General features: G+C 41.8%; 1 protein-coding gene across 2 annotated transcripts in view; it reads right to left on the minus strand.

Annotated features, from left to right (window-relative positions):
* Nucleotides 1–13,298, minus strand: part of LOC139444318 (uncharacterized) — a 110,743-nt gene that overhangs the window by 82,888 nt on the left and 14,557 nt on the right. The window contains exon 1 of one of the 2 annotated variants that reach the window (XM_071225254.1): nucleotides 3,858–4,014. The exons of the other annotated variant lie outside the window; for it this stretch is intronic. Coding sequence (XP_071081355.1) covers nucleotides 3,858–3,902 — 45 coding nt within the window. The 5' untranslated portion in view covers nucleotides 3,903–4,014. Of the gene's footprint in view, nucleotides 1–3,857; nucleotides 4,015–13,298 lie in introns of those variants that run through there. 2 annotated transcript variants of the gene reach the window in all.

The raw sequence follows: 13,298 nt of genomic DNA on the forward strand, positions 1-13,298 counted from the left end.
TCTGCAGCAGGAAATACCTTGTTTTTAACTAAGTAATCACCTTCATAGTTTGGCCCGAACCCTGTCACTTAACTGGTCTCCTATGGGTGTACTGAGCACAAGCATCACAGCAGATTTTACAGCATAATGGAGTGACTATTGTGAGTTATTCTATAATTATAATGAAACAAAAGGGTGTGACAGTAGGTTATGTGTAATATCCTGTGAACTCATTCTCTTCCTTGTTTCATATGGCAGTAACTAAGAGAGAGAGAGAGAGAAAGAGAGAGAGAGAGAGAGAGAGAGAGAGAGAGAGAGAGAGAGAGAGAGAGAGAGAGAGAGTTAATTGTGGTGTACAATTAACAAATATGTGATAGACGTAGCTTAAAGAGGAGATTATCCTCATCAGTCTGTATTTGGATCGGGAACTTTTCATGAGAGGGCCTGATTACAAAGTACTGGGGTAAATCATTAAGATGTAATATTTGACTTCTGTAAAATGGTTGCATTGTAAGCATGTAGTATTTTCTGTTTCAGGAGTTTGGGAAAATCGGGCAGCTCTGATATTCAAATCATGATAATTACATCAAAATTTTGTAAGGGTTTGGTGCAAGTTTAATGTATTTATAGCTACCAGATATCTATTTCACTGGCGTGATTTGAAGCTTGAAATCTGAACAGTAAGTTAAGGATTTTGATGTTGATATTGTCATAACACTCTTGTTGGTACATGTCCTTACATCTCTGGTTAAGCAGACAAATTAAAAGAATTGATCTTATTTCAGACTTTGTGGGAAATGCACAGTAAAATCTTTAGATATTATTTCTTTTAACAGACTATTCTAAAAGAATCTTTCTTTAGCTGATACCTGTTTTGGAAATACACATTTCTTTAACAACCAATATCTTTCACACATTGAAGGGCAATACAAATTATAATATTCAAATTCTGCTACTACTAAGTACCAAGATGTCATGTTTACTTTACAAACTATACCAACACAGGGGTGACATCCCCGACACATGAAGGTGTTTACCTGTCACTGTAAGCGACATATGTAGTACGTGACACACATCTGGCCTATTATAAATGTCCTGATGCTGACACACTGACCCATGTGACAAGCTGATGTCACGACTGTTGTATACATCCTGTACAGTAGTCAGCAGTATATAGGCTTATATCTCATACATACTGATATAGCCTTATAATGATGAGGCCAGACATATATATGTTATACCTCATGTTTGTTAGTACTCAGCAATACTCCAGCTATATGACAGTGGTCCGTAAATAAATAATCTGGACCAGACAATAAAGTGATTGACATCATGAGCACCGATCCACACAGTTGGGATACAATGAAATGCAGTCAACCATCTCACCAAGCCAGACTGCCAATTCATTTTGTAACTTCTCACAACAAGCATAGCCCAGCTAACACACTACGCTTTCACATTGTGTTGAGGTAATGGATTGGTAACATTGTGATTTTCACAATTTTATTATTATGTCGCTGTGGAACATTATTTCACAATGTAATTACAACGTTGCATGTTTACGTTGTGAAAACCTTTTGCATCAAACATCCCACAATATTTTTGTATCAACGTTTCTGAAACGTTGTTGCGATGTCAAACAGTTTGCTTCACGTTAGTCATACGAATAGAAGTGTTTAATCAAACTCAACTTGACTTTCGTTGTAAAACCAAGGCAGTAATGCATTAATTTCCTTTTCATTCAGCATTAGGATTTTCATCCTTTAAAAATACTAAAAACACCAGAACGTTATTCCTCTGTCTCTAAAAAAAACATTGGTATAACATTATTTCACAACATAATTACATTGTTGCAAAAATATTTTGACTAGACTACCCCATTGCAACGTTTGTTGAGGGAATTATGTATGATGCGTTATTTTACTATGTTTTCATAGTGTCAATGGCTGTCCACACAATAATGTTGTATGGACAAATGACATAGGTAGTCCACAGAATAATGTTGCATGGACGTAATAATATGACGTTACCACAAGATAAAAATATGTTACCACAGCATAAAATTCAAAGTTACATTCCCATAACGTTTTGACAACATGAAAGTGACGTAATGAAACATTAGTGCACAACATTGTGACAACTTAAATGGAAGTTCACAGAATAAGGTTGTAGGGACGTAATATCACAACATAATTAACACCAGTATTGGATTATCATGTCTCTCATTCAAGGCATATTCAAGGCATAACTTCAATGGAAGTGCCCCATGTAGAAACTTTGTTTTAGCCTTTAGAACCATGCAAAAGAATTACACCTATAAGTCCTTTGTTGTGAAATGTTGTGTACACAAAATATACAAGTTATATACTGTTGTAAGCACACCCATGTGTGTTGCCAATACACATGTTCACTATTTGCAAACAGGAAATAGTGACATTTGTATAGCATACCGGTCAGTTAACACTGGACACCTGATGGGGAATAACTCTCCATACCAAAGACATACTGTATACGTTCTTGTTCATGATACTACTGTGTTCAATGTGTGCATCAAAACAAGAGTGTCTGTCAGGACATACACTATAACCTGCCTACTAGGGAATAAAAACTTAATTACTCTCATATATCTACAAGAGCATATAAAGTGGAATTTCTTGTTCAAACACTTTTATATATGAAACAGGCAGGATTGCAGTATACCGGACACCTTCTGCCATTTTGGTAAGAGATGCTTGTAAGCTCCTCCCTTAGTAACAGTTTCTAAGTTTTTCAAATGCCTTTTTTTGCCGCACCACTAAAATAACAGGGGATTTGGGAGGGTAATTTTTTATAAGAAATTCAACATGTTTGTTGAAATGTGGCCCTGATGTATTTCACTGATAAGGATCGATGTAGCCGTCATATAGCTGGAATATTGCTGAGGGCAGCGTTAAACAATAAACCAACCAAGATAAGGTTGTACCACACCATTATGGAATGTCTATTTTCGAGAACTTTTTTATGTTGATGTCCAATTTTCAACATTTATTGCTTTGATGTACAATTTTGAGGATTAATCATCTTAAACTATACTAATGGCAGCAGAGTCCTCTTACTACTTATTTTGAGTTTTATCACTCTATTTTTCAAATAGTGATGCTAGCTGTCTCTGTGGCTAAACACATGTGTACCTATGAAACAAGATGAAAGATCAATAAGCCATCATGATTAAAGGCCTCAATTTTCTTAATTTAAGGATCCACCAACCCTTACCATTTGAGATCAAACCAAAAATTAACTTTCTTTAGAAAGTTGCATGAAATGATCCGTTACAGAAAAAGATACCAAATAACCAACTTTGTAGCCAATAAACAACTGTGCAGGTAAACATCAAATGGTGTTAAATTGTCAGCTGGTGATAAAGTACTTTCATGTGACCTACTGAACCTTTCTCTGGAAAAGTGTTACAAAGAAACTAAAAGTGATGCCCAACTCACAGCAGCAGCTTTCATCAGCCATGTTGATGAATATGTGAACATGTGTAACCCTATAAGCCTGGCACAGAACTAGCCCACAAGGACTAACACATAAGTAGCTAACACAGGGAGGTATTATTGAATAACGTCCCCACACCCCTGCAGGCTCTGTTGATGCCTTGAGGCAGAGTTAATGTGTAGATGCAGTGGGGACATCAACAGATACACCTTGTACCTGTCAATCACACACACTTTGATGTCAAGGTCAGCAGCCTGAAACTTTCTAATAAGATTACATCTATAAATTCAAACATCCATCATGTGAGGCAAATGACATTTGAATGACTCGAATCAGTTTGGTTTTAAGTTTAGTTTTATGATAAATTGAAGATTCTAATAAAAGTGATAAACTGAAATATTTACCACCATTTGAATAAATCCACTAATCCACCGCCAGACCAGCCCCATGGTAGGATGATGGAGGGTCCACACACTACACCTACATTCACTCACAACGTGACAAACATGGGACACTTGAACACTGCCGATCACGTCAGTCGCCACCTGTGCCTGACCTAGACATTGGATAGTCTACTGGCACTCCATGAAACATATTAGTATTCTGCTATAACGTTAGCACAAACACAATGGGAATGTTTAATCCAGGTACACAATCTCAAGTAACAGCATGTAGATCACACATATCAAGATGTATGTACAGTGATCGCTCGCTATAACGCTACCAATGGGGTCCAAATTATTGGTGGGCGTTATAGACGATGAGCCGTTTAACCGAGGCCGAGGCGCGCGCTCGGAAAATCTCAAATCATCAATATGTGTTTATCTCACGTCACATCAAAATGGTATATATTTTTATGGACCTAGATCTACCTGTAATATCATTCATTTATTAAATCTGTCACATTTCACAATGTCTGAAATACGTATTCCATTTCAATTTATCATTTTTAATCGATAAATTAAAAAATTATTCACTATTTCCCGCGATGTTATTGAAAATAAAATTCTCGGACACACATTTCGACAAAGGGTCCACATCAAAGAGCAAAATAAAGACGTTTTAAACAAATCTTTAAATATATTATACAAAGTGATAAATAAAATCAACAAAAATATATCTAAAAGTAATCAAACTTACATCTAAGTTATTATTTCCATCGTTTCGTGCGATCGCGTGTAATGTAAGTCAAATGACATCTCGGCTTTCGTCGCCTTGAATTCTCGGCTCGGACACAATGTTTAATGCAAAAATATATGCATGAAAAATCTTTGTCACAGCTCGTAATCTAGCACGATACATTCGCGAAGTTCCATATTTTTAATATATATCGTGATTTCCTGCTTAAAACGTTCAGATTAACACGATTTAACAAAACATCTTTCGCCAACTTCTGAAATTTATCAAACACGAACTTGGTATCACAGCTATAATTTGATTGGCTGCCTGAGGTCACGTGCTCAAAATTGACCAATCACGAAACTTGTAGTAGATTTCGGCAAGAAAGCGTCATTAGAAACAAATTTTGATCCAATGAAATCGCTTGTTATAACTACGGAAAAAAACAGGCGATGTTACGAAAGCGCGATTACGAAATGAATGACCGCCGTGTTGTGACAGCAACTACATGTGTGTGACAGTGTCGCCTCAAATTGGATTGCCCACTAATTAAGAATATAAACTTCGCTTGTGGTTCTCTTTTATTGCATGCATGCGCTTCTAAGATCAAAGGTCGATAGTGTGAAAAGTTAACTAGTTGAACAATCGTATTTCCGGGACTTGCCGCGGATGTTTTCAAACAGATTATTAGAACTCCATTCAGCGATAAACGGTTGATTATGCAATGAGAAGCGTTATGTGCAAATGAACAACGAACAACAATACAATTATGTCTGTGTAAAACTATCAGTAATAAAAGTGTACATAAATTTTGGGAGCCATGCGTTACCGCGCGTAGTAACCGAAGTAGCGCTTTATCGAAGAGCGCAATAGCGAGCGATCACTGTATATTGGAAAATACAGAAATAGGTAAATCCACCTATCAAGCAACAAAACCAATGATGATGGAATTGAATCAATGCAGGGAATGTCATCAGGTTGGCCATGTAGATTTCAGGTGTGCACCAATCAAATGCTATTTCCGAGCTACTCCTGAGTTGTGACTGCTGACATTTAGATGAGTACGTGCATGTTGTACAACTCATGGCCCGCAGATGGAGGTTCAATGGACAACCAGCCAAAGGGATCCTGCTACTAATAATAGCTGATATCCTACATTCTGACCAAGAGGGAAATAAGTGGGATGTCTTCTTCCCTGCAGCAAGGTGTGGCCATGTCGTAGTTCCTGTCTGTCTAGTGAAGACATTGTTGTGCTGGAGACAAACTGCCCTACCTGCAGGCAGTGCCACAGTTCCAGGATATACACACCTGCATCAGGCTTTAGGTCAGACAAACTTCATTCTAATGCATTCCTAAATCACAGTAACGTTGCCATTTAATTGTGTTGTTACATATTGGTATTTAAGTAAGCTTTGCTATCTTATAATGTTTTCAGAGAGTTTGTAATTTGACATCTATATAGGCAGAGGTTTAGATGGGTACCCAGCACAGGCAGATAAATGACAAAATGTTTTGAAGACATATTTCCTGAGTGGTACATGTTCAGCCAAGCACTAGCATCTCCTACTTTATATACTGGTATACAAAGGCCATGTGAACATACTTTGTTATGACTCTGCTGTGCCAACCCTGTGATGCCACTATAGAGATTCAAAGAGTACTGAGGTTTAATGTGACCTAACATATCATGAGTGAGTTGAGCCAGTTTAATGTGGACAGAAAGTCCACAGTGAAGCAACACTAGACTTTCTTGAGACCACTGAACAGGAGTATGGAGGTGACAAACCAACTATCATAATCTAGATGAATCTGGTATTCAAATCTGTAATGATCAGATTCTGGCATGCCAAAGTGAGGAATGTTTTGAACAGTGAATCATACAATATAGAATTGATGATATAGAGCAACAACTATTCAAATAGAACAGATGAACATTAAGTTTGTGAAAAGAAAATAGTTTACAATTATGTTGATTATGTCATCTTCTAATGTATAAAAGAAAGGAGCCTTGAGAATCTCATAATTTTTCCTGGAATCTGTAGAAATCTCAATTTGCCAAAGTATTGTAGACAGGCTCTGGATTTTTTTCGGAGATGTTGGTTCCAAGTTCAGTATGAGAGCATATCAAGCAGAATTCAACTGTGTGAAAAAGAGGTCATTATTGTCGAAGGTTTGGGGGGTTGGGGGTAGATTGTCATAAAAAAATGAAAGCAAAAGAGGGGGGTTGCCAATATCTATCACAACTGGGGGGTCATTATACATGCCACAGTACTATTTTTTTTTAAATGTAAAAAATGTAAAAAATGTACAAATGACAAAATGACCAGTCACACCATTGTTCCTGATACATGGACACTTCAGTGTTTCTGTTATATCGACACTTCTTTGACCATGTTACAGGGACACTCCACTGTTGGCAATACTGTATTCCCTATATTGATCAAGTTAAAGCCCATGCAGTACTGAAAATATAAATTGCGCAAACATGACCTAATACTGCATAAAGACAGACTTGTTCTCATCACTCCATCCTATGGAAGATGCCAGTGCCACCAAGTGCATCAGAAGAAGCACAGTCTCACCTTTCTAATGAACAGCAAGAATTGGCAGTCACTGAAAAGACTACGTCCTCGGAACATCCTGTATCCTGATGTCAACACTAGTCACTGATAAATAACAACTTTCCCATGTAAATTGTGTATCTCTCTGTGGTGAACTGAGCATGATGTGTAGACATACAAAATCACACTTGGTCACTCTCACTGAGTCCCCACAGAACAGATATTATCTAGCATTTTGTGTGTTGTGTGATATCACCAGCTCTTACCAGGACTGAGTGCTTATGTGATCCATCAAGAACCACACACATGAAAATGTGAATGTCATCAATCTAGGCCACCTACTTCCTTATGTTGGGATATTCAAACCTCTCACATTCTTCAGTCCTCAAATATGTATTCAAACAGCAGTTTTTACAATATTATATGTAATTTTTGTTGATGATTTCCAATGTCAGATATTGAAAGTTTGAGACATTTCTGGAGATTACATGGGACCAACCCTTGTCAGTTACCAGGACTCTACAGCTGTCGTTAAACCCCGTCCTGGTCCCTTCTGTGTCAGCACTTCTGTTCAGTACCATGCCCGCCTATGTCAGTTACCCAGACTCTGCAGCTGTCGTTAGACCCCATCCTGGTCCCTTCTGTGCCAACCCTTCAGTTCAGTACCATGCCCGCCTATGTCAGTTACTCAGACTCTACAGCTGTCATTAAACCCTGTCCTGGTCCCTTCTGTGCCAACCCTTCAGTTCAGTACTATGCCAGCCTATGTCAGTTACTCAGACTCTACAGCTGTCATTAAACCCTGTCCTGGTCCCTTCTGTGCCAACCCTTCAGTTCAGTACCATGCCCGCCTATTTCAGTTACCAGGACTCTGCAACTGTCGTTAAACCCCGTCCTGGTCCCTTCTGTGTCAGCCCTTCTGTTCAGTACCATGCCCGCCTATGTCAGTTACCCAGACTCTACAGTTGTCATTAAACCCTGTCCTGGTCCCTTCTGTGTCAGCCCTTCAGTTCAGTACCATGCCCGCCTATGTCAGTTACCAGGACTCTGCAACTGTCGTTAAACCCCATCCTGGTCCCTTCTGTGTCAGCCCTTATTACAGGAGTTCACGAGAGTAACATATAATGATGAAAACAATGGTACTATACATGACAGCCCTTTGTGCAGATGAAAAGTACTTATCATTCTCAATCCTCAAACTCGTTTTGCATTCAATAAGTTGGTCTCAGAAAAATGTGTAAACATTGTTACTGTTAGCAGTGAATTTTTAAGTAACACAGCAACCCATCATTCTATAATTCTACATCAACATTCTTTCAAAGTTACAAATCGACAAATCGTCTGAGTGACTTTCGTAGTCCCCATACTTCTCCTACCTTATTGGTAAAGGAAGTAATGATGGCAGATACCCTCAACATCGTTGAGACTTATGCACCACCCAATAGCAGCACACACCTGGGACTTCCTGTATACTTCCAGTTGTTATCCAAACTGAAACAATCAGAGCGGCAGCTAGCTACACACTGTGCTCTGCTCTTGGGCCAATCAACGTTATCTATCTCAAACTTTGTTGGCAGCCTGTGTATATATTTTCTGTAATTTTATGGGTCATCTCAAGATCTTGATAGGTAGTTATTTTTAACAGTTGCAGATCACCAACCTGAGATGGTTGCAGCTTGCAGATTTCTTTAACTAGCTTTACCTGTTTGAAGAAGGAAGATTAAGTATGGAGACATTATCAGGAATCATAATCCATTATTGTTGTCAGTGAAAGTGAAATATAGGATATGTCATAAATATATATTACAATGAACAAACAGAAAGAGAGTCAATGTTTCAGACAGCCTACTCGTGAGCTCCTTCAACCTGACTTCCACCAACACCTGACTGGAACAGACCCCATTCATGTCTGTACAGCTGCCACAAGGTCAGAACGGCTGTCTGTACATAAACTGTGGGTATCAAAGAACCTGTACATTGGCTGTATTACATAACATCTTCGTAAAACCAATAAGGAAATTATCTTTTTTTGCATTAGAGAAGCACCTCTAAATATGTAAAAAGAAATGTTAAAACAGTGACTGAACAATCATTATCTTTATGAGATACAAACTATAAACAGAAGGAGACACATTGGATTCCTGGCTTATCAAGCAGACTGAAGATAGACTAGTCCTGTCTGTAGACAAAATTCAAGCCAGACTTTCTTTTGACATAGTCTGATAAGCATGGCTGTTGGGTCCCAACCTAGACATGTACACAGCAGGGTAGTGGGCCACTGCCCAGACGTGTACACAGCAGGGTAGATGGGCCACTGCCTAGACATGTACCCAGCAGGGTAGGTGGGCCACTGCCTAGATATGTACACAGCAGGGTAGATGGGCCACTGCCTAGACATGTACACAGCAGGGTAGATGGGCCACTGCCTAGATATGTACACAGCAGGGTAGATGGGCCACTGCCTAGATATGTACACAGCAGGGTAGGTGGGCCACTGCCTAGACATGTACACAGCAGGGTAGATGGGTCACTGCCTAGACATGTACACAGCAGGGTAGATGGGCCACTGCCTAGACATGTACACAGCAGGGTAGATGGGTCACTGCCTAGACATGTACACAGCAGGGTAGATGGGCCACTGCCTAGACATGTACACAGCAGGGTAGATGGGTCACTGCCTAGACATGTACACAGCAGGGTAGATGTGTCACTGCCCAGACGTGTACACAGCAGGGTAGATGGGTCACTGCCTAGACATGTACACAGCAGGGTAGATGTGTCACTGCCTAGACATGTACACAGCAGGGTAGATGGGACACTGCCTAGACATGTACACAGCAGGGTAGATGTGTCACTGCCTAGACATGTACACAGCAGGGTAGATGGGCACTGCCTAGACATGTACACAGCAGGGTAGATGGGCCACTGCCTAGATATTTACACAGCAGGGTAGATGGGCCACTGCCTAGATATGTACACAGCAGGGTAGATGGGCCACTGCCTAGACATTTACAGCGCAGGCTACATGGGCCACTGCCAAAACGTGTACACAGCAGGGTAGATGGGCCACTGCCTAGATATGTACACAGCAGGGTAGATGGGACACTGCCTAGACATGTACACAGCAGGGTAGATGGGTCACTGCCTAGACATGTACACAGCAGGGTAGATGTGTCACTGCCCAGACGTGTACACAGCAGGGTAGATGGGTCACTGCCTAGACATGTACACAGCAGGGTAGATGTGTCACTGCCTAGACGTGTACACAGCAGGGTAGTGGGTAACTGCCTAGACATGTACACAGCAAGGTAGATGTGTCACTGCCTAGACATGTACACAGCAGGGTAGATGGGTCACTGCCTAGACATGTACACAGCAGGGTAGATGGGTCACTGCCTAGACATGTACACAGCAGGGTAGATGGGCCACTGCCTAGATATGTACCCAGCAGGGTAGATGGGCCACTGCCTAGACATGTACACAGCAGGGTAGATGGGTCACTGCCTAGACATGTACACAGCAGGGTAGATGGGTCACTGCCTAGACATGTACACAGCAGGGTAGATGGGCCACTGCCTAGATATGTACACAGCAGGGTAGATGGGCCACTGCCTAGACATGTACACAGCAGGGTAGATGGGTCACTGCCTAGACATGTACACAGCAGGGTAGATGGGCCACTGCCTAGACATGTACACAGCAGGGTAGATGGGTCACTGCCTAGACATGTACACACCAGGGTAGTGGGTAACTGCCTACACATGTACACAGCAGGGTAGTGGGTCACTGCCTAGACATTTACACCGCAGGGTAGATGGGCCACTGCCTAGACATTTACACCGCAGGGTAGGTGGGCCACTGCCTAGACATGTACACAGTAGGGTAGATGGGTCACTGCCTAGACATGTACACACCAGGGTAGTGGGTAACTGCCTACACATGTACACAGCAGGGTAGTGGGCCACTGCCTAGATATGTACACAGCAGGGTAGTGGGCCACTGCCTAGATATGTACACAGCAGGGTAGTGGGACACTGCCTAGACATGTACACAGCAGGGTAGTGGGCCACTGCCTACACATGTACACAGTAGGGTAGTGGGACACTGCCTAGACATGTACACAGTAGGGTAGCTGGGTCACTGCCTAGACATGTACACAGCAGGGTAGTGGGCCACTGCCTAGACATGTACACCACAGTGTAGTGGGTAAATGCCTAGACATTTACAGCGCAGGGTAGGTGGGCCACTGCCTAGACATGGATACAGCAGTGTAGTGGGTAACTGCCTAGACATTTACACAGCAGGGTAGGTGGGTCACTGCCTAGACATGGACACAGCAGGGTAGGTGGGCCACTGCCTAGACATGGACACAGCAGGGTAGTGTGTAACTGCCTAGACATTCACAGCGCAGGGTAGGTGGGCCACTGCCTAGACATGTACACAGTAGGGTAGGTGGGCCACTGCCTAGACATGTTCACCACATGGTAGATGGGTCACTGCCTAGACATGTACACCGCAGGGTAGCTGGGCCACTGCCTAGACATGTTCACCACATGGTAGATGGGCCACTACCTAGACATGTACACAGCAGGGTAGTGGGTAACTGCCTAGATATGTACACAGCAGGGTATTGGGTAAATGCCTAGACATGTACACAGCAGGGTAGTGGGTAACTGCCTACACATGTACACAGCAGGGTAGGTGGGTAACTGCCCAGACATGTACACAGCAGGTAGGTGGGTCACTGCCTAGACATTTACACAGCAGGGTAGGTGGGCCACTGCCTAGATATGTACACAGCAGGGTAGGTGGGCCAATGCCCAGACATGTACACAGCAGGGTAGGTAGGTCACTGCCTAGACATTTACACAGCAGGGTAGGACGGCCACTGCCTAGACATGTACACAGCAGGGTAGGTGGGCCACTGCCAAGACATGTACACAGCAGGGGAGTGGGTCACTGCCTAGACATGTACACAGCAGGGTAGGTGGGTCACTGCCTAGACATGTACACAGCAGGGTAGGTGGGTCACTGCCTAGACATGTACACCACAGGGTAGGTGGGTCACTGCCTAGACATGTGCACAGCAGGGTAGTGGGTCACTGCCTAGATGCAGAAGGGTAGGAAGAGACTGACAGGCCATTGGACTGGACACAGGTGCACAGTCTAGTTACTTTAAGACCTTGATCTGAGAACACCAGAGACGAGCTACCTTTTCAAACTGACATCACATGTTTTTTAAAACAAACCCACACTTCATTCCAACACATTTCTTAGGTTTTTGTTATATCTGCCCCACTGGTGGGGTGGGGTTAGTGGAGATTTAAGCTTTTCCTCTCCATTGACTTTAGATAGATTTCAGAAGTTAACACCAAAGAGCAGACACCAGTGCAGCATGTATATTCTGGTAATGATATGTCAGTTTTATCAATTCACACAGCAGAGAAAGCCTTTGAAGAAGGATTATGCACCCCTACCTGTTGACCATTCCAGTTTAGTTTTTGGCCTTGCAATAAGTGGAACTGAGATATTGAGTCCATGGACCAGTAATTAGGGGAAGCATTAACTGATGGATAGATGTGCATCAAAGAAGTTGAGTTTGAGGTGGGTACTCCAATGTGACATTGACCAAGGGACTGACATTGACAACATAGCCCATACTGACAACAAATGTCAAGGTGGCCATCATGGTCAATGTGTGAGGACCATTGGGTTGTGGACATCCCTGACAACGAAGACATTGAAGAGGAGAATGATGAAAAGATTGTGTACATATTGAGATTTTATATATACAAGTATACATAGAGTTCAGTATATACATAGTTACTGAAGTTTGATTGACCGTGTTGCTGGAGCAGCACAATGTGTTCAAGGGCCAGCAATCTGGCCTACTCTGTGTTCAAGCTCCTCTTGATCAAGGTCTCGACTATCTCTCCACAGACAAACTACCGGTATTATATATAGATGGTAAATCTCACTACACAGTTCTTATTGACAACAAAGCAAGTATTAATACATAGAAAATGGTTGCAATAGACTAATAATACTTCAACAAGGATATGTGACATGTAGCTATGTTTGTGTGGACAAAGATCCAGTATAGATAATGGTTTGGGGATTAGTCAGTTCCTGGTTGAAGGCGGACAACGTGGGGCATACAGCATA

Source organism: Haliotis cracherodii, unplaced genomic scaffold (assembly GCF_022045235.1).
Source record: "Haliotis cracherodii isolate W230 unplaced genomic scaffold, xgHalCrac1.p SCAF_5, whole genome shotgun sequence".
NCBI classification, from domain to species: Eukaryota; Metazoa; Mollusca; class Gastropoda; order Lepetellida; family Haliotidae; genus Haliotis; species Haliotis cracherodii.